This window comes from Trichosurus vulpecula, chromosome 4 (genome assembly GCF_011100635.1).
Source record: "Trichosurus vulpecula isolate mTriVul1 chromosome 4, mTriVul1.pri, whole genome shotgun sequence".
Taxonomy (NCBI): Eukaryota; Metazoa; Chordata; class Mammalia; order Diprotodontia; family Phalangeridae; genus Trichosurus; species Trichosurus vulpecula.
In genome coordinates this window covers 260260939-260284039 of record NC_050576.1, presented here as the reverse complement: position 1 = coordinate 260284039, position 23101 = coordinate 260260939, and the positions used below count along the sequence as shown (strand labels likewise).

The following is a 23101-nucleotide window of genomic DNA, read 5'->3' as shown; positions in this document are numbered from 1 at the left end:
TTTGGGCTTCCCCCAGAGCTCACCCCATTCTGCCATCCTCCACATTTGGAGGGGCACATGTCCACGCTGGCACCCCAACCAAAAACAGTAAGCTGTAGAAAACAAAGGGAATCCTAAAATGGAATATTCCCACATAGCCAGAGATCGGAGGTAAGGGGCAGAAATGGCCATCTGGTGAGCCTTATCTTTCACACATTCAACTTCATTCAAAGTTGTCAAAATGGCCCCAGAGAGGAATGATTGTTCTCTACATGTCTGTAACAGCAGGAAAAGAAAATCAGGGCACTTTGAACACTGTAAATGCTTCCTGGGATTACAGGCTTCCACTTGATTAGCTCCCTCAATGTGAAGTTTTATGCCTTGTCACTTAAGTTTCATTCGGGGAAGGAGGAAGCGGGGTTGCGGCTGGGATGGAGTTTAACAGCTATGACACACTTTAACCTCTCTCTCAGGAAAAAAAAAAAAAAAAGCTGCCCTTCTGATCAAATATAAGCCAGGCCCTGAAGGCTCCCTGAAACCCAGACTTGCTCACGCCTGGGCGTGACTCTCCAGCAGAGCAGCTGCAAAGTTTGAGCTGTCAAGCTCAAAGGAGATTTGTGAGGGAGGCAGGCCAAAGAGAATTCCACTGACTTTCACCCAAACCCTCTGAGCCTCTTTTCTGTTGCTTGGCAACCCCACAGCGCACTTACTCAGCATTTTCTTTGATTCTGGTTCTTAGACAAGTGGCATGGGAGACATGGGGGAGTAGGGTACTGGGAGAGGGCGATGTAGCAAGACTTGAATGCCCCCGTAAGTGACCACAAAAGCTGCAGGGAAGGGTTAGTTTGGGGAATAATAATAGTGTCTGAAAAATGAAACCCCTGGAGGGTGGATGGGAAGGAGGTGGGGACTTAAAGGGATTTCTTCACTCCACCACCATCCAGGCCTTGGCCTCACATCATTTAGACTGGAGCAAGGGGGTTTTGTGGGGACCTTTATTTTTTTTTTAAGCCTAAACTGTGATTCCAATGGTGTAGAGGCCAGAGGTGTGAGATTTCCTCCTTTGCTTCTTCCATGCCAAGCTTTTATTGAGTACTTGTTATTGACCAAGAACTGGGCTAAGCCCTGGAAATCCAAAGAAAGATAATGATAGTCCTTGCCCTCAAGGAGCTCACATTTTAACAGGGAAAACAACATATAAACAACCATTTATCCATAAAGCAGAATAACAGCTGACATAGAATGCTTTAACATTTGGAAAGCTCTTTCCAGGAGTTATTTCATTTGGGCTACGCAATGGCCCTGTGATAGAGGTGCTAGTATAGTCCCTCTTTACAGATGAGGAAACTGAGTCAGAGGCAGTTTAGGTGACTTTCCGAAGGTCACACAGTTTATTACTGTCTAAGGCTACATTTGAACTGACTCCAAGTCCATCCCTCTATCCATCCTACCACCTAGCTGCCTTGAGATATATACAGAGTATGACAGACAGATAGACAGATGTGTTTATACAATTCTGTATGCTAGTCTCTGCAACTCAGAGCATCCCCAACCAAATCTGCGCTAGGTATAATTTTATATGTGCGTGTATGTATTGTGTATATTGCCTATGTGTGATATATACACAGATATACAGTATATATGTGCATGCACATGCATACTCATTTAGACATATTCTCTATGATCTAGAAGTATATATACACATATGTATTGTATTGTCGCACTGTATACATATGCATGTACATGTGTGTACATATGTGTGTATATGGATATATATACACATATACACACTCTGTATATACTTATATACACATGTGTGTAATATAGATAGATATGCATGTGTGTACATAATGCATGTAAAAATGTAATTATACATATTCCTATCTATACACTTATATATACTATGTAGTATAGAGATATGTGTGTATGTGTTGAGTGTTTGTATATACACACATATGTGCACATATACATGTAGGTATGTACACACACATACATTCTCCTATATTTATATATTCTATATTTATATATTCTCTATATTTATCTGTCTATCTATATCTTATATTTATATGATATATGATAACATTATATATTATAATATATTATTTTCTATATAATATGTTTTTATGTATACTCTAGAAATATATATTTAGGGCAGGTAGACATATATGTGTGTATGTGTTGTGTATATTTGTGTGTATATACATGTGTGAATGTATATGCATGTGCACAAGAATACAAATACTCTTATATATATACTTATATACTGTACATATATAGTATAGATCGATATAGATATGAGTATATGTTGTATGTGTTTGTGTATACGTAGATCTCCATATTATATAATACACTGTATACATACACACATGCATACATACTCCTGTGTATATTTATATACTCTCTGTCTCTCTCTGTAAGATAGACAGACGTGTGTGTGTGTGTGTGTGTGTGTGTGTGTGTGTGTGTGTGAGAGAGAGAGAGAGAGAGAGAGACAGAGAGAGAGAGAGAGACAGAGAGAGAGAGACAGAGAGAGAGAGAGAGAGAGACAGAGAGACAGAGAGAGAGAGACAGAGAGAGAGAGAGACAGAGAGAGACAGAGAGAAACAGAGAGAGAGAGAGAGAGAGAGAGAGAGAGATTGAGAGAGAGAGAGAGAGAGAGAATAAGCCTGGCCTTGCTACCAGTATCTCTTCCCTTTAAGGCTGAAGTTAAGCATTGATTCATGGCTACTCCATGGAGATAGGCCCCAGACATTACCATTTGTCCTGGCGCCATTACCATCTGTTGTGTCCTGCCTGCTTCTGACCAAATCCCAGGGCTCCCTGCAACTGGGAAGTAAAGAACTTTCCCAAATACAAAGTGCGGGCTGCCCATTATAAACTAAGCAGTCATTTGAAGGCCATCTTTGTTAGAAAGAAACGTCTCTTTCTGGCACTGCTTCTTGACATGAATTCAAATTCCTTTTCAGGAAAGAGGCAAGTAGATGAGCAGATAGGTCCCTTGAATAAAGCTACCTTGCTTTTTAATGGAATGAAGCTTTTTTTTTTTAAGGTATGCTACAAATACCAAACACAAACAGGGAATTCTGAGCCATCACCAGAAATTATTATACCTAGAACAAATTTAGCTGGGGGTGCACTGAATTGCAGAGAATGGCAAGTTACAGTGGAAATTAGTCAAGATAATCTGGATGCAAACCTCAGCTCTAGAATCTACTGTGTGGAACAGGAAAAAGAACAGTGGTTCTAGAATTGTTGATATAGACAGCTAAGCTCTCTCCAGTGCCATCTAGTACAGAAATACTTAGCCAGCAGTCCATGATTTCTGGGGATCACCGAATTTTTTTCACATTTTGATAACTATATTTCAGTATAATGAGTTTCCCTTGTATTTATGTATTTTAAAACACTGTCCTAAGAAGGAGCCAGTAGGATTTACCAGACTGCCCAAGGGATCCTTGTCACAAAAATGGTTGAGTCCCTTTTCTAGGGGTTACTGTGAAGTTCAAGTAAGATAATGCATATAAGGCAGTTTGTAAGCCTGATCTAGTACAAAGACCTGATTTTACAGTTGAAGAAACTAGGCCTATGGAGGTTGTGACCAGCCCAAGGTTACAAGTTAACTTCCAAGCCAGAATTTGAACCCTGGACCTCTGGTTCTGAAGCAGCACACATGTTGACTTTCTTTTGACCACTGGTGACAATCAAAGATGGCAGCCACAGAGACACCTAAAAAGTGGCCCCTCCTTCATCTAGTGCTGACCAACTTTGATCTCTGATCATGCTTTCTTTCTTCCTTTCATTTTCTGGATTTGCAGCCTACTTTACTTAAACCTTTTTCCTAACCTGTTTCAACAAATCTGAATTAGCCAATGAGGTCTTTCCTCCTTGCCCCTTCACCACAGGGCTGACAAAGGGGCATGCTCTGCAACCCTTGGGGAGTGAACTGTGGCCTCCTAATTCTTCAGAGATTATCATGGGTATATATGCCAAGGGGAATAAAAAAAAAACTGTCTGAGAGTCCTTGTAAAGTGGTTTCACCAAAGGTCAAGCACCTGAGTGCCCTTAGTGACTATTCCTCCCCAGCTCCCACCTTTCCTGAGCTCCTAAAGAACAAAGACTGCTTTATTTTCATGTTTGTATCTCCAGCACCAGGTACACAATAGTTTCCTAATAAATGACTGATGAACAGTAAATTGAAATGAAGTGAATACAATTTAATTCAAATTAAATTGAATTTAGTGCAAATGAAATGAACAATATATCCCTAAGAATAAAGGGGAAATGTACCTTGAGGGCAGCTAGGTGGCACAATGGATAGAACACTGGGCCTGGAATCAGAAAGACTCATCTTCCTGAGTTCAAATGCTGCCTCAGAAACTTACTAGCTGTGTGACCTTGGGCAAGTCACTTAACCCCAATTGCCTCAAAGAGAAAAAAAAGCTAAGGCTTTAACATGGCCCAATGTCAAGAGCATTGCTTCTAGGCTTAGAAAACTAGGTTTCAGTTCCACTTCTGATGCTACCAGTGTGACTTTTGGCAAGTTACTTAACTTCCATGGGCCTCAATTTCTTCATCTATAAAATGTGGGGGTTGGATTAGATGACCCCCTAAGGTCCATTCCAGCTCTCCATCTATGACCCTAATATAGAAGTTCAATTATTTGGCATTTAATTAGTCAAGGCAAGAGAGGAAACTTCCCAGATCATCTAGAAAGCAGGCCTTTATTAGATGGTCTTGAACCTCAGCCTCCCTGATAGCTGAAATTACAGGTGCGTGCTGTTAAAGGCAGCTTAGTAACTCCACATTGGGAAGACAAACACTGAAGGAACTTGGTAACTTCTCTGAAACATGAACCCTAAAAACTGGATTTTGGTTCAAAGTAACAAACAGAAAAAATAAACGGATTTTCAGCCCCACCCCAGATGAGTGTACTTTTTTTTCTCTTCCCCTGCCTAACCACCCCCACCCCCCAAAAAAAGACAATTGGAATTTTTAGAAATATTGTTGTATAGAGAGAGGGAGAAGATGGGGGAAGAGTGAAGGGAGGGGGAGGAGGAAAGGAAAGAAGGAAGGGAAGGCCCGTTCATCTTTTCTAACTGGTGTCAGGTATGAGAAAAATCTAATGTATGAGCTTCCTCACATAGGCAATAAAAGTTGCAAATAGATACACCATTCTCTTTGGTGTGTTCTACATTCATAAAGCTAAAAAATAATTCCAAGTATTTACCCAAATTGAAAAAAAAATTGTAGAGCCATATCCTGCCAAGAAACATGATACAGTATTGCTAAAAGCAGTTTGAACAAATGTTGCCCTGAAATAACTGTGTAAGTTCAGGCACAAGTCATACACAAAGGCAAGAGGCCAGAGCTGTAACTAGGGTGCGGTGATGGCACTTTGTACCAGGGTGTTGAATTTAGAGAACCTGACTTAAAAGGTGCTGGGAGAACGTGCAGTCTTTCGACAGCTATAAATAGCAGAATTTAGTACCCAATAGGTAAGAATAATAAAAATAGGAAGCTGCTAGAAGACTTCAAATAGGGTGTGCCTCTCCCTCATCTCTCTTTACTTCCTCCCTTTTCCTCTGACTTTACAGGGCTTCGTGCCCGTCTGTGTCCCAGGATCTCTGTTTCACCTTTACCTGCACAATTGAGAAACCCTTTGTGTGGCTTGCCCTGGGAATAGTCTGTGCTATTTGACTTAGATAGCAGCAAGCATAGGAGCAATAGTGGTGGTGTTGGTCGTAATGGTGATAGCGGTGGTAGTAGTAGTAGTAGTAGTAATAGTAGTGATGGTGGTAATAGTTGTACTAATAGTAATAGTGGTGATGTTGGTAGTAGTGGTAATGGTAATAGTGGTAGTAGTGGTGGTGGTAGTAGTAGTAGCAGCGGTAGTGATAGTAGTAATGGTAGTGATGGTGGTGATGATGGTAGTATTAGTAGAAGTCAGAGTAGCAGTAGTAGTAGAAATGGGAGCAGTACCAATAATAGCATTTTACATAGCACTTTCAGGTTGGCGAGGCTCTCGACATGTGCTTTCTCATTGGACCCTCCCAACAGCCCTATGAGGTAGGTGTCATTAGTATCATTATCTTACAGATAAGGAAACTGAGGCAGAGAGTGGTTGAACAACCTGTCCAGGGTCACCCACCCAGTAAGTGTGTGATGCTTGATCTAAGTTTCCTGACCCCAAGTCCAGCATTGCAGCCTGTGCCCCCAAGTGTATGGACAACAACTCCAGGATCTGACTCCATGAGGGGCACATCAGTTAAGACAAAATTCTTTCCCTCAGATTTGGGGGACAACTTCTACTGGATAAACAAATCACATTGTTTCTCTGTTGGCCTCATTTTCTGAGCCCAGTTACATCAATATTCCCCCTACAATTCCACTGCAAAAAAAAAAAAAGACAAATCCCCAAGTCACATCATATATGCAATTTATGGGCTAGAATTTACATCTGAAGGGAAGCAGGCGATTTATTTTCTTTAAGGAAGCTGACAGAAAATTTCCAGACACGAAGTCATAACTGAAAAAATAACCACATATTCCCTAACAAAAGAAGGAAAATGTGTTCTTTCAGTAGTCTGTTCAAACTATTTATTTCCTTAAGCCATCCAAAGGAAGCTACCCAACTCTCTTGCTCCATGAGTCACAAAGCTAAGACTAAAGCATTAGGACAATAAATTGAAACTTTCCTCCCAAACTATAGCCAATAAAATTCATGAGACATGCAAACTGGTTAAATTAGCTTTGTAATATTTAAACTTTAAAAAAAAAAAAAAGAAGTTCTATAATTGTCCAAGCTCATGGTGATTTGCCTGGCAGCTTTCTCCTGGACCTCTCCCACTACTTCTGACAGAGTAACAGAAGGGTCCTGCCCTGAGGGGCACCCAGAAAACCAAAAGTCTGCAAATGCGATAGCCAGCAGGGGACAAGGATGAGGAGGGAGGGTGTGTGTGGGTAGGGGAGGATTTAGAGGTCCAGGTTCAGGCCTGTCCCAGTAATTCTGCTCTTCCTAATTAGCCAGCCACAAAAAGAAAGAGTATGGACGAAGCTCTGCCTGGGAGTGAGGAGGAGTCCACTTATGGCAAAGTTTATTCTACCCAGAATAAACCTCTTTTCTATCTCTTCCCCCCCACCCCCGACCTCATCTCTTCCCTGCTTCTCTCTCTCACCATTATAACCTTTCTTCTACCCTTCCCTCATCTTATTTCTTCTCCCTTGTTTTCTTCTCCTTTCCTTAGGACTGCCAATAGTGCATACAACTGATGTAGGAACCAATACAGACACTGATATATCTGTCAGCTTCTTAATTCTTGGCCCTGACAGCATTGGGCAAAGAAGGGAATTTGGGAGAAGAAAATGGATTGGAGCCCTTGGGTTTTTAAAGCACCAAGACCCATAGCTCTGGTTCAAAGAAATCTCCCTGCCTGACAGGCAAAAGTGGGGTGAATACCTGTCTCATGAGTTCCTCCTGGCGCATTCGGATTCTTTCTCTTTCCATCTGGATCCGCTGGAGGCGGAGTTTCTGCTGCTGCTGTTGCTGAGTGGTCAGGGCATTGGGCAAACTCATCAAGCCCGCCTGTGGGTTAGGGGTTGGGTGGTTCTGCTGGGATAAAGTGGTGTTGGATGCCATCTGTGGCTGGTGCTGGTGGTTCATCACTGAAGGGGAGGAAATGGGAAGATAGTTAAGGTCAAGGTCCAAAATAACTTAAAAAAATGAGAAACTTATAAGCTGGAGGGAGTCGACCAAACGCGAAATTTTTATGGAAGATTTTTACTTTCTCTTTTATAAAAAGTTCTTAATAATAAAAATAGCAGCAATCATTCATGGAGTGCTTTAAGGTTTACAAAGTGCTTTACAAATATTGTCTCATTGGATCTTCATAAGGCTCACTCTCACCCCCATTTGACAGATGAGGAAATCAAGGCAAATAACAAGGTAAATGACTGACCCAGATTCATCCAGTTAGCATGTGACTGAGGCTAGAACTGAACTCAGTTCTTGCAGACAAGAGCAGCACCCTACCCACTGTACCACCTGGCTGTGCAGCAATAGCACGGAGAGAGCAATGAACACATACCCTCAGTTCATATTCCTCTGGGGGAGACAAAGGATTCTTTCTATCACGAATACTTTAGTAAATGTTTGTCATGGGTGGTACTGATGACAAATAGAATTCCAAGTTAATTTAAGTATAGAAATCACATTTTGCGAATGAATATTTTAGTGAGTAATTAAATAAGGATTGTGGTTTTTTAAGCCATTGTCTTTTTATAGTGGATATCTCGCTTAACCACTGGAGAAGTGATAAAGAACAAAACGTCCTTCCATCCCTTTGCTTCTGAGAAAGAAGCAGCGCCAAGGAAAATGTGGCATTATTTGACCAGCACACACCATCTTGAGCCATCACTGAAAAAGAAAATCAGATTTTGCTCTTCTTCATATCATGGTTTCTCAAATATCATATCATCTGGAAGCATAACAGAAAGATCTCTGGCTCTGAAATCAAAGGAATAACAAAATCAAATCCCACCTTTGAAATCTCCTACTTGCATGTATGACCTTGGGCAAGTCACTTCAAGTCCCTGACCCTCAGTTTCCTTATCTGTAAATTAAAGGGGTTGGATAACTTCCGAGGTTCCAGCTCCAGAAATGAGGTTCATAGGATCACAGATTTATGAAGGGACCTCAGAGGCCACTGAGTCATATGATTGCAGACCAAGAGATAGAAGGAACCTCAAAGGTCATTAATAATGATCCGTTATTTTTTATCTGGGGAAACTGAGTCCCTAAGAAGTTAAGTAATTTGTTCATTGTCACATAGCTAGTAAATGTCAGGGGTGAGATTTGAACCCAGGACCTCCTAGCAATCATTCTATCTTATTTCAAAGGGCAGTTCCCTATGTTGAGGCCAGAGTCACATGAAGTAAAGTTACTGAAATGAACCGTTTCCACCTGTGGTCAGATTAGTGGGAGTCTCTACTTGAAGGACTATAAAATAACAAACAAGCAAGACTCCCAACTAGCACAGTGCTTTATACACAGTAGGTGCTTAATGAGTGCTTATTGAATGGAGTTGAACTATAGCAATGAGACAGAAGAGCTAACAAGATCATCAATTACTTTAGGGATGGAAGGAACCTTGGAGTCCAACCTCCTCATTGTACAGATGAGGGAACTAACACTCAAAGAAATTAAGTGACTGGACCAAGGCAATAACCACCAGAGACAGGATTTGAACCCAGAACCTCTGACTTCAGAGCTAGTGTCTCTGTTTCATAACTCCAGATACCCAGAGTTCACTTTAATTCATCTAAGAATCAGGGGGAATAACTAAAATTAATGACTACCCTACTTTCTTCCTTTTGGGGGACATCTATTTAAACAGAAACAAAGGATCCTCACTGCTTTTCCCAGGTAATTTCCAGAAGGTAGTTGCCAAAAAAAAAAAAAGGTACACATTTATGCTTAAATGAGGTGGCTCTGTATGGCCAGTGCCATTTCGGTATCTGCCACAGAAATTCAGCTGTTTGCTTCATTAGGAATCCCCGACTCAAGGAAAAGAACCTTTTAGACTTCTAGGTTAGGAATACTTTAAAATGTAATTTTACAGCACAGATGCTTTTCAGCCAAGGAAGAGACGGCCTCTCTTTAGGTCCTTTACTAAAGGAGATCAGGGAGTCGCCCCCAGGAATCATTCCAGTTCCATATTCTGGGTGTAAACCTGGTTTACACACACCAAGAATGCGTTCTGTTATTGAACCCTCGGAGGCAATCAGATCCTCCTCAGCAGATTTTATTAATGTCTGAAACCTTATCTGGGGGAGTCTCAAACGAGAAGAAAACTCTTCAAGGACCACACCCTTGCTGGAACATCCAAAGCACTCAGTTCTCAAAGGGAGCTCTCTGGGGAGGGAGGGAGGGAGGGTGGATCGAGCGAACAGGCTTTTTCCAATTAAAGCTAGATTCAACCCACTCAAAGCTCAGCATGTCTGCTGGCCAACGGAAATAGAGGTCAAAAGATAGCAGTGCTTGAAGAACGAGATTGTTTTTTTAAAAGCAAAGGTGGCACTTTTTGTAGAAGCAAGGAGAAGGCAAAGTAGATGCTTGTCCACTGGGAAATGGCTCAACAAGTTGCATATGAATGAAGGAGAGTGTAACTACACTGTAACAAACAGAAAAGCATGTGAAGACTTATGTGAACTTATATAAAGTGAAATAGGCAGAACCAGGAAAACAATATTCATGGTGATTACCACAATGTAAATGAAAAAATGCATACATATCTAAGCAACTAAACACTATGGATAAGGTAGATGACTAAGAAACATTTGAGTTCAAATCCTGCCTAAGACACTTATTTCCTTTATGACCTTGGGCACAGACCTCTGTTGGCCTCAATTCCCTCACCAAAAAAGTGAAGGTAATAGATAATAATAATAATCTACTTGTCAGGGTTGTTGTGGGGATAAAATGGGAAAGTTTTTGTAAGGCACTTTGCAAACTACCTTATTCCCCAAGGGATACTCTTCAATTCAGTGACATTGACCTCCTGGCTGTTCCACAAACAAGATATTTCATCTTCCAGCTCCAGGCATTTTCTTTCATTTTTCCGCCTTGCCTGGAATACTCTGATCACTGACTTCCCTGACTCCCTTTAAGTCCCAACTAAGATCCCACCTTATAGGAAGCCTTCCCTAATTATTAAGATTATTCCAGTGCCTTCTCTCAATGATTTCCTATTTATCCTGTATATAGGTTCCTTTGTTTATATCCCTATGTTGTTTCCCCCATTATATTATAAGATATTTGGCGGTAGGGACTGTCCTTGGCCTCTGTTTATATCTCTAGCAGTTAGCACAGTGCCTGGTTTATTGAATGGAATTGAAATGCCAACTATTATTATTAAATTGAATTCTGGGAAACTATTGTGACCCAGATTGACCATAAAGAAGAAATGAGAAAATGTAACTCCCTTCCTGCTTTACAGAGGAGGATGATTATGCATTTATTTAATATATAAATAGGCTGAGATAATAACTTAGCTACCTCCAAGGCAAACAGAAGTCAAATGACTTGCCCAGGGTCACACAGTAAGTACCTGAGGTCATTTGAACTCAAAGACTGGCTCTCTGCCCTTCAAAGACAGATTATAGGAAAGTAACAATCATCCACAGGTTTCCCTGGACTAAGCAATGGTAAGGACCACAGAGATCATTTAGAACCACCTCCTTGTTTTACAGATGAGGAAATTAAAGCCAAGAAAGAAGAAATGCTGCCATACTGACAATGTACAGAATACTATGGCTTCTGCCTGCCCCTTATGAGGGCAGAGCAATACTTCAGCTGAAAATATGTATATTCAGAAAGTTATTCCAAATGTACTCTCTGAAGCCAGATGGGATTATGGGCAGACTGCTGTAAGCCTCTTGAGAAAAACCAATGACCTCCTCTACACTGTTTCTTTACCAGTTTCAGCAGAAAGAAATAACCCAAACAGAAACTGCTCCATCTTAGCAAAAATGCATCAAATCCCCAACAGCGAAGTCTTTCACTTTTCTTTCCAAGAGAATAAGAATTGACACCTCACATTTATCTTTCTTTCATTGTTGCTTTCATCAGAAGGAAAGTTGGAAGCCCTCAAAATAAATAGGTTTCTCGATCATTATTTTTGGAAAGGGATGAATTCATGCAACATAGATATTTGACCCCTAGTTAACTTCCCAGGATAACAGAAAATAGAGAAGTTGGGATTCAATTCAGCAAACATTTATTAATGTGATCTACTAGGTATAAAACATTGTACTGGCAAAATCCAAAGATGGATAAGATTGTGGCTGGTCCCAACAGTCTAGTAGGAGAGGGAAACCATTATTCATCACTGTCATCTTCATCGTTGTCATCATCATCATCCTCCATCACAGAGAGGCAGATAATCAAAGGTAGAATGTGAAGATAATAGTAAGAGAGGAAGCTTGGTGTGGTGAATAGAGAATCATCCTTGGAGACACAGATTGGCTGGAGGACCCTGGGCAAGTGTCCCAACTACTCAGGGCCCCTAGTCAGCTAAGGCTATGAACTGAAGAAAATTACTGACCTGTGTTGGCAGACTTATTTATGCCAATGAAGTCATGGGTCCAGATCAAAAAAAAAATAAGAGAGGCACAGAGTATGATGTGGATTATCTGACTTTCTTTGAATGGACAAAAGATACTTCTTTAGACAACTATGATGTAATGGAAAGAACAAAAGTCAGGAGACCACAGTTCAAATCCTAACCTATGAAACTCTGGGCAAGTCATTTAATCTCACAGGGCATCCATTTCCTCATCTGTAAAATGATGATATTTGGATTATATGACTTTCAAGTTTCCTTCTGGCTCTAAAGCCTATAAATGGAAACATAATCCAAAAATACTTTTTCTTTTACACTGAAGAGTATAAATTGTTTTAAATAATTTAAATTGGGTCAAGTGCTTTAATCTTTTCTTGTTTTGATTTTTTCTTTTGATGTTGTTATTTGGTTCTCAGTAATTCAGCGGTGTTTTTATAAGTATAATTGAATAAATAAAAATTAGCTGTATACTAGGCATTCACCCCAAGGATACCATGAGCTCCATACCCTTGCAACATGTATTTATACAAGGGGATTCAATACCCACAAGGTCCAGTCTACTAGCCATTTCACAAATGCATTGATCAACCAATCAACAAGGATTTATTTATTGTACCTGGCAGGCTCTGGTTACAAGGAGACCAAGCTGGACAACATGACCGAGTCAACATGAACTCATCACCACACCTGGAAAAACAACTCAGAACTCAAACTCTAAAAATCCTGGGTCAGCAGCATATTCCTATGGGCATTAATAGAGGCCATGTTGGCAGAAGAAGAGGGAATTGGGTTAGGGTAAGTTGGAGACATAAGAAATAGCTATGCCAATGCTTTCCAAATTGACATTGTTGGTGTTATAGTAAAGTCATCCTTATAGATTTCCTATAAAATATTAAAGGGTTCACTGGTATCAAATATGCAAATGGAGGGGGGAAAGTACAGTAAGCACATACAAATGATTTAATGAATAGACAACTTCAAGCTGGAAGGTACCCCAAAGTCTAATCCTTTCAGTTTACAAATGAGGAAACTGAGTCTCAGGAGTTAAGTGACTTGCCCAAGGTCAAAGAAATAGCATTTGCAGAGTTAAAGATTTGGAGCTAGGTCTTTCTGTTCCAAGTCTATAACTCTTTGCACTGCTAAGAGACTGGCTCTTAGTTAACATGAACACCAGAAAATACTTGCTTTAGATATAAACTATGAAAAAAATCTCTTCTTCTTGCTGTCTTTCAAGACTGGTTTGGTCAATTAAATTAAGAGCTCACAAAATCAAGGAAATATAAGCTCTTTGAGGGTGGAGCTTCCTTGGGGGAGGTAGGGTCTTTGTATGCCAAGTGTATAGCACAGAATATGGCACATAGTAGGTGCTTAATTCATGCTTATTGAATAAATGAATGAGCTCACAAGTTTGTTTGATTGACAGAGCTTGATAGGACTTTAACAATCACCAAGTCCAAAGCTCTCGTATTATAGATGAAGAATGTACAGTTAGATAATTTGACTAAAATCAAATAAGAGAAGTTAGAACTTAGGAACCCAGGCCTCCCAATTCTTAGCTCCATATTCATTCTGTGGTACCTCAAAACCAGAAGGAAGATGAATTCTACCAGCCATTGTCCCCTTCCCTTTCCCACCTCCACAAACACATATTCCCAATAACAAAGTTAGACATTCAGACTAAAGTTGAAATTGTCTAGTTGTTGATCCACACCTATAATTGTAGCAAGGCTGACAAACTTTTTTTTCACCATTCTGGGAAATGCAGCAACTTCTATTGCACAGCTCTATTATTAAATGTGTTGTAATTGGAATTAAAAGGTCAGCATGTGGATTCCAGCTCTGCAACCTATTGACTGTTTTGGCTGTTTGACCTTGGACAAATCATTTAACTTCCTCATTTAATTTCCTCATCTGTAAAATAAGGGACATTAATCTCAATATCATTTACTATAAGGGCTAGGGTCCTTAACTAAGGTCTAAAAAGACTACACCAGATAAGAATATTATTAGAGAAATGCAGATTAAAACAACTCTGAGGCACCACCCCATACCTAGCAGATTAGCTAATATGACAGAAAAGGAAAATGACAAATGTTGGAGGGGATATGGGAAAATTGGGACACTAATGCATTGTTGGTGGAGTTGTGAACTGATCCAACCATTCTGGAGAGCAATTTGGAACAAAGCCCAAAGGGTTTTAACCTGTACATACCCTTTGACCCAGCATTATCACTACTAGGTCCCAAAGAGATTTTTAAAAAGGAGAAAAGAAAAAGACCTATATATACAAAAATATTTATTTCAGCTCTTTTATGTGGTGGCAAAAAAAAACTGGAAATGTCCATTGAATGGGGAATGGCTGAACAAGTCATGGTATGTGATTGTGATGGAATACTATTGTACTGTAAGAAACAACAGAATGCTTTTGGAAAAAAACTGGAAAGACTTACATGAACTGATGAAAATGAAGTGAGCAGAACCAGGAGACTGGTATAGAAAGTGATATGATATCCATTGTAAATGACATAGCTATTCTCAGCATTACAATGATCTAAGTCAATTCTGAAGGACTCATGATGAAAAATGCTATCTATATCCAGAGAAAGAACTGATGGAGTCTGAATGCAGATCAAAGCATACTTTTTAAACTTTTTTTTCCTTGTCTGTTTTTTCTTTCACATGACTAACATGGAAATGTGTGGCATGACCGTGCATGTACAACCTATATCAAATTGCTTGCCTTCTCAATGAGGAGGAAGGGGAAGGAGAAAGAATTTGGAGCTCAATTTTTTTAAAAATGAATGCTAAAAATTTTTATATGTAATTGGGAAAAAATAAAATATTTTTAAAAATAAAATAAAAAATGCAAAAAGAGGAAAATGGAAGGAATTCTCTATATAAACTTGGGCTCTTTGCAGGGTAAAGGGGAATAGTGGAAAGAGGGCAGGCACATCCTTCTAGAGCCAGAAGCTTCAGACTGTGAAGGAGCTAAGTGAATCAGAGGCTGCCCCAGCTGCTTTCCTGGAATGTTTGACAAATGTCCTCTTGGCCTGGAAGAGGTATAAGGACTTCCTTTCCTCTGTCCTGGGTCTCTCTCTCTCTCTCTCTCTCTCTCTCTCTCTCTCTCTCTCTCTCTTTCTGATTCTCTCCATCTCTCTCTCTTAAATAGGCTCTGTTCACAAAAACCAAGCCAAATGAAGAAAACAAAACCATATAGCTAGGCTTAAGAACAAAAACCAGAATAGGACGAGCTATGAGCACATTTTGTCAAAGACTCCCAGTGCTGAGTTCACTGGCTGCTGCCAACATTCCAGCATCAGGGTCCTCCACCTCTGAACCAACAGACTCAGAATTTACCTTGCCTCTCTCCTCCAAATGCTCTTCCCAAAAGGATGGTTTATGTGAGGAGTCAGGAAAGAAGCAGAGATGAAATCTCCTGCCTGCTTATTCTTTTCCTAACTTACTTTCTCCCCCTTTTCTGCCTCTTTCTTTTCTTATAAAGTACATGGGTAGACAACACCTCTCTATTCCCAGTCTTTTATAAAAGGGCTCTGAGCCAAGCCCTCCAATATCTTATTTCAGCCGACATGACAACAGGTAAACTTACTGGGAGGCCAAAGGTGTAAGGTCTAGTGCCATGGGTGGGGAACCTGCAGCCTTGAGGCCACATGTGGCCCTCTAGGACCTTAAGTATGGCCCTTTGACTGAATCCAAACTTCCAAAACCAAACAAATTTGTTCTGTGAAATTTGGATTCAGGCCACATTTGAGGGCCTATATGGCCTCGAGGCCACAGATTCTCCACTTCTGGAGCACAATGAATTCTGGAATGAGAATGTTTTTCATTTCTAATCTCCATTTCCCCTCCTCCTAAGCATTGGGTCTATTTCCATGTCTAGCAAAATAAGTGAGGTTTTTTTTTTCAAAGATATTTTTATTCTCAACTTAACAAACTGAAATAACATCAGTATTTTCAGATGCATACTACAACAGAAGAAGAGGAGTTTAATACGGATCTCATGTACAGTTTATTTTTCTATGAAATAACAAATACTAATATATTAAATATAATAAATTCAACATGTAACTTTCAAAGCTGTCCTATTTGTCTGTACTTCTTTCAAACATTCCTATTGTTTCCTATATATATATATCTATATGTATGCTTCAATGATCCTCTTTTCTCTTTTTCTTTTTCCTATTCTATGTCTATATTCCCTTCCCTGCCATCCCCCTGAAATAGAGTTTACAAAGCCAACTTTTATATCCTAAGTAGGTGCTTCAAGAATCTGTGAAATTGCTGGCATGGGTGTTTCTTCCACTTAGGCAAAACATCCCGATGACTTAGGAAAGGGTGGCCAGAGATGACACACCTGAAAATATCAGCATCCTCTGGATGGTCTGTTGATGAATGTGCTAACTTAACTAGGCTTGGACCATAGACATTGAATTCATTCTGTACCCACTCTTATAACCTTTACAAAGGGTTTGTGCCTCAGGTGACCCAGACTTCAAGAGCTTAGTGGAGTGGAGAGAGCACAGGACGTCAGAGTCAGGGAGATCTAGGTTTAAATACCCCTTAGACATTTGTTAGCTGTGTCCTGGTGAGCAAATCACTAGATCTCCTCACCTGTTAAATGAGGGGTCTGGATCTGATGACCTCTGTGGTCCCTTCCAGTTCTAAATCCATGATCCATCATGATGTAGGACCAGGGCTAGAAGGGGTTAGATAGCACTTCACTCTCACTGTTTTACTCTGAGAAGCAAATGTCTTGGAAAACGTTCATGTGACATTGCTAAATCTGTTGAGCCTTATCATCACAGGCACTTTCTCCAACAAGTACAACACTTATGTGTCCCATCCAAGATACTTCCACAGTACATAAATAGGCAAAACAGGAAGAGGTTCCCCAGAGACTCAGTCTCTTAGGATACACATACACAAGACTTCATGTCTGTCCTTTCAATCCATGGACACAGTGCTTGAGAAGACAGAGTATTAACACAAGATTTAATTTCAAAAAACCACAACATAAAGGTGGGCCATAAGAGATGCAAACAAAGGACCACTGGAATTCTAACTTGAAATATAGTTTCACAGTAAAGAATTACTAAAAAAAAGATAGCTATGTTCCCAGGCAGGGCCAGTCCACAAAAGTCAATTTAAGAGATCAAAAGGGAGGAAGAGGGACAGCAAACATTTTGTCAAGTCAATTGAATTCAAGTATTTACAAAGCACCTGCTATGTGTTGATCACCATAACAACAACCTATTAATAGTTTAATATCTCAGGAGCTAAGGATGAAAAGATGAAAAAAAAAAAAAAAACGAAATGGAGTAACCTCTTCACAGGCAAGGCAACACAGTGTGGCACAAAGAGGAATACTTAGGTAAAGCCAATAACTGTATGATGTTTGGAAGTCATTTAACCTCCAAGTCTCAATTTTCTCATCCAGAGATAAAGGTACTTGGTAGAATGGTAGGCTTGAAGATAGACCTGATTTTAAATCCTGCCTTTGATATTTACTTGCTATGTTACCATGGGCAAGTCACTGAGCCAAGCTGAACGTCAGTTTCCTCATCTGTAAAAGGACCCAGAGAAGAAAATGGCCAACCACTCCAGTATCTTTGCCAAGAAAACCCCAGATGGGGTCACAAGGAATCAGATATGACTGAGCAACAACATTATTACTGATGCAGGAAGCGAGGCTCAGAGCATTTAAAGCTCTGAAATAGCCAAGATTAGAACTCAGATCATCTGATTCCCAGTCCACTTCATCATTTAATGCACCAAGCTGTCTTTCAATCCTACCTTTTAAAAATTTCTTTTTTTTAAAAAACCTGGGATAAATACCCCATCCTTCCCACTTCATCCTGGAGAGGCAGATCAGTGTAGTGGGGAAAGACTGGGCTTAGAGCTATGGAGATCTACCTCTGACATTTATGACCTACATGACCAGGGGCAATTGAGTTCATTTCTCAGTATCCAAGGTGAGTCTCTAAAACTAAATAAGCAGAGTGAATTTTAATACCAAGAGTTCCCTCAATGAATGAAAGAAGTCACCCCCATTTATGCCACTAAACACCCCCTTGACTTGGCTATTTTAAACTCATCTCCAAACCTACTAACAAATAAACTTTTAGATAAACATTCGTAGTTTAAAAACTGCTCTTTGAGATACACACACACACACACACACACACACACACACACACACACACACACAATTACGCTAATGAAGGAGTAAGAATAATTAGCGGATTTGTTGACTAGACTTCTAATCATACTTTTGAGTATGGTCTTTAAAAACAAAGATATCCTGCTTTGATTAAGATCTTGAAAGTACTAAGTAAATGAAAAGTTGTGTGAATATTTGAATTGTTTAATTATCATGATCTGATCATATCACTCTCCTCTCAATAAACTCCAACAGCTTTTTCTTTTTTGCCTCCAGGAGCAAATTGAAACTCCTTTCTTTGACATTCAGGGCTCTTTACAATATGGCATCAAATTCCACTTGCAGCCTTATTACACATCATTTCCCCTCAAATGCTCTATGAGCCAACCCAACTGGTCTTACCATTCCCTATACATGGCACTCCAATGGCTGTCTTTTATACCTGGAATGTATTCTCTCCTCACCCCTGCCTCGTAGAATTGCTGGCTTCCTTCAAGACATAATTCAAGTATCATCTTCTATGTGAAGCTTTTCCTACTTCCACCCTTTCCCCCAACCCAGATTGCTAGTGCCCTCTATTCCAGAATTGAATTATTTTTATTTATTCTCTTCATATTATTTTATATAAACTTACATATGCTCATTGTCTCACCAATTAGTATACAAGCTTCTTGAGAGTTGTTTCTTTATATTTAGATCCCCAGAGTTTGGCACAGCGCCAGGCACATAGTAGGTGCTTAATAAATGCTTGTCCATTGATTGTCCCTAATTGCTACTGCTTTATCCTCAAAATTATTTTGTATTTCTCTTGTATATATTTTAAACCTATCCAATATTCTTGGGAGGCAGGCTAAGGTAGGTTCACCAATCCTATCTAATGAGCATTTATCAAGTGACTATTGTATACAGAACTCTATAGATACAATTAAAGGCAGATCTCTGTCATCAAGGAGGTTACATCCAAATGGAAGAGTTTGCCTTCTACAGGAGGAGAGTGATAGAGAATCACAAGAGGACAGGAACCCACAGACACAGAAATGAAACTCCTAGGTCTACTATAATGAGCCACACCATAAAGGAGCCTCCTTGAAGCCAGGGGCTGGTACTTTTCATACTTATGTCTGCCATGGTTATTACAGGCTCCTGAACAGTTTTGGGTTTTTTTTTTTTTTGGTGGAGTGGGGTGGAGGGTGGGGGGTCCAGACCTGTGATTTCTTTAGTGAAGGTGACTTCCAGGGAGGAAATTCCTGCTACCAATAAAGATTGGAAAGTAAGTGTTCTACAACTCTCCTTGAGTATATCACAGGTGCTTAATAAATGTTCATTGATTTGAGTCAACACCCTTTGAATGAGAGAGGAGAGAAGGTGCCTAGAATGCCAAAGCCCTGAGGGATTTGTTTCAGAAAGATGCTTAGACAAGAAGGCTACCCCCCAATACACACACATACATACATATGTATGTGTGTATATTTATACATATATGTATATGTGTATGTATATGCACATATATAGGCATGCATACATACACATGTGTGTGTATTCTACTACCCCAAACAGCAGAATGTCTACTTTTTAAAAAATCACTCTCTGCTGGTCATATACACATAATCAATCAATCAATCAATCAACATTTATTAAGCACCTACTATGTGCCAGGCACTGTGCTAAGTGATGGGGACACAGAAAAAGGCAAAAAACAATCCCTGCCCTCCAGGAGCCCCCAATCAAATTGGGGAGATGATACAAACAAATACATATAAAACAAGCTATACAGAGGATAAATAGGAAATAATGAACAGAGGGAAGGCACAAACATTACAAGGGCATGGACACTCTCAATTCTGAAGGAGGGAAGTGGGGGCATTTGCTGTCCTGTCTTAAGTCCCTGGATCTAAGCACCTCATCAGTTCTGCTTCCACAGCAAGTAGTCCTGCTCCTGGGGGACTAAATGCCTGTGATTCCACATGTAGCATTTAATCCATTTAATGCTCAAGATCACCCCCCCCACTCCCATGATAACCCTGAACTAGGAAATCACTTACCACTCTGTAGACTGCATAGCATCATTCCCTAAAGGAATTCAGAGTTAATTTTCCAGTAAGCTGAACTAGAAAATCAATATACACAATACAATGACAGTGGAATTTTTTTTTTTTTAAATAAAGCACCTTGGGCAGCATGAAGCCTGGAAAAACTAGTCAATAGCTCTGGAATTGAGGACATAGGTTCAAATTTCATTGCTAACAGTTTTTACTATACAACCCTAAGAAAGTCACTTTTCCTCTCTGGGTCTCCAAATCTTCAACTATAAAATGAGACGACTAGATTAAAATTCTGGTCCCCTCTGGCTTTAATCTAGGACTCTCTCATAAAGGGGGGGCGGGGATAAAAGCAGAATCAATCATTCACCCCCATCCAAACTGAAATAACTAAGAAAATACTATAGTCCTGATAACATTTTACCAGAGGAGAATACATCTATTTGAGTTAATTAATCAACCAGAGAGATTTCACTAAGTGCAGAAAAATCCTTGGACAATTTGGAAGGAGTGAAGGTCACTTCAGATGAAGTGAGGAGATACTGCATGGAGGTATACTGGGATTAAAGGTAAGCCTGCAGAGAGGAGTTGCAGCTAAGCCTCTGAGAGGAATTACTTTGGGAAGGTGGGGGAGAAAAGGCTCTGTTCCCACAACCATCAGTAGAAAAGTCCATGTGAATTTCAAACAGCCCAAAAGTTCTGGACTTGTCATAAGCACCCTAGCAACATCCCTAGAAGAACGGTGTCTAGGAAGAGTATCTATACTGGCAGTGAGTGAAGATATATGAGATGCTCTGAAGAAAGAAACTAGGACTCTAGGAGAAATCCAGCAGAAAACTATACCATGCCTAAGTGGAACTTCATGAAGGCCTCATGACAGAGAGAAAGGCAACTCAAGCAAAAGATTTCCAGGAGCTGTGAGTTTCTCCCTTTGCTAAAGCATGAGACCACTTTCCTAATACTCTGCATGGACGAATGGGAAAGTGTGCTGCCCCAGACTTTTGGGGAGATAAACTGTTCTTTTTGTTTGTTTGTTTGTTTTTTATATTTCAATCCATATTCAGGCACCATCGGTCCTTTCTCTGGAGATGGATAGCATTTTTCATCATAAGTTCTTCAGAGTTGTGTTAGATCGTTGTATCACTGAGAATAGCTAAGTCACTCACAGATGATCATCTTACAATATTGCTGTTACTCTGTACACAGTACATTTCACTTTGCATCAACCCATGCAAGTTTTTCCAGGTTTTTCTGAGAGCATCGTGCTCCTCATTTCTTATAGTACAATAGTATTCCATCATAATCACATGCCACAACTTCTTCAGCCATTCCCCAACTGATGGGTATCTCCTCAATTTCCAATGAGATGAACTGTTCTTACCATACTTTAGTAAATCCCACTTTCTACAGGTTGTTTAAGTCTGGCTGACTCATTGTTATCTGTTGATTATCATTGAGGGCAGTAAACCAGTGGGGGCTCATTAGCTATGGTCCTAGAAACCACCTCTCAACACCTTAAGGTTGTAGCCCTAGAAAGGTAACACAGTAGCTGCCTTCTGTAGACCTCATCTACCAATGGAGTGAGGGTTGAAATAGTAGCTGCAGTGGGGAGGAGCCAAGATGGCAGCTGGAAAGCAGGGACTTGCTTAAGCTCCCCCTCCAGGTCCCTCCAAACACCTATAAAAATGGCTCTGAACAAATTCTAGAGCTGCAGAACCCACCAAATAGCAAAGGGAAGCAGGGCTCCAGCCCAGGGCAGTCTGGATGGTCATTGAAAAGGGTCTATCACACAGAGCTGGGAGCAGAGTGGAGCACAGCCCAGCATGGGCCATGCCAGGACCTACCAGACCGGGAGCCAGGCAGAACAGGCATAGCGCTCTGAATCAGTGAGTTGTGGCAGTTACCAGACTTCTCAACCCACAAACACCAAAGACAACAGAGAAGGTTAGTGGGAAAAGCTGCTGGGACAGAATGAAAGGAGTTCCAGTGGGCCACTGCCCCAGAGGCCACGAAGGTGGTGCAGCTCTGAGGCTGCTTCCAAAGCTACAGCTGCAGTTGCCTCTGGCCCCAGGCCAACCTAGTGGGAGGAATTAAGCAGCAGATTAGAACAGGCATGCAAAGCCTACTTTGCCCTGCCTCGATCTGGGCTGCAATCCTGGTTGGCAGTTCTTGGGGGAGAAGGAGCTCTGGTGTGGCAGAACTTGCTGTGTAGAAGTAAATCTCAAAATAGCAGCACAAGGGCCTTCGAGCTTGGGACAAAGTACTCTCTACTCTACAACCAGTTGCACCCCTACAAAAAGCTCAAGGGTCATGTAGTCGGCTGGGAACATGAACAGGCAGGGAAAACAGTCTCAGATTTAGACTCAGACTTTGGATTCTTTTTTTGGTGACAAAGAAGACCAAAACATATAACCAGAAGAAGTCAACAAAGTCAAAGAGCCTACAGCAAAAGCCTCCAAGACAAATATGAATTGGTCTCAGGCCATGGAAGAGCTCAAAAAGGATTTGGAAAAGCAAGTTAGAGAAGTAGAAAAATAATTGGGAAGAGAAATGAGAGTGATGCAAGAAAATCATGAAAAACGAGTCAATGACTTTTTAAAGGAGACCCCCAAAAAAATACTGAAGAAAATAACACCTTAAAAATAGACTAACTCAAGTGGAAAAAGAGCTCCAAAAAGCCAATGAGGAGAAGAATGCCTTGAAAGGCAGAATTAGCCAAATGGAAAAGGAGGTCCAAAAGACCACTGAAGAAAATACTACCTTAAAAATTAGATTGGAGCAAGTAG

The 23101-nt window shown here is 40.4% G+C and overlaps 1 protein-coding gene across 1 annotated transcript in view; it reads right to left on the bottom strand.

Moving 5' to 3' along the window:
• The window catches only part of WWTR1 (WW domain containing transcription regulator 1), a 185504-nt gene that overhangs the window by 19204 nt on the left and 143199 nt on the right, over positions 1-23101 (bottom strand). The window contains exon 3 of the mRNA XM_036755870.1: positions 7436-7641. Within this exon, the coding sequence (XP_036611765.1) occupies positions 7436-7641 (206 nt within the window). The remainder of the gene's footprint in view (positions 1-7435; positions 7642-23101) is intronic.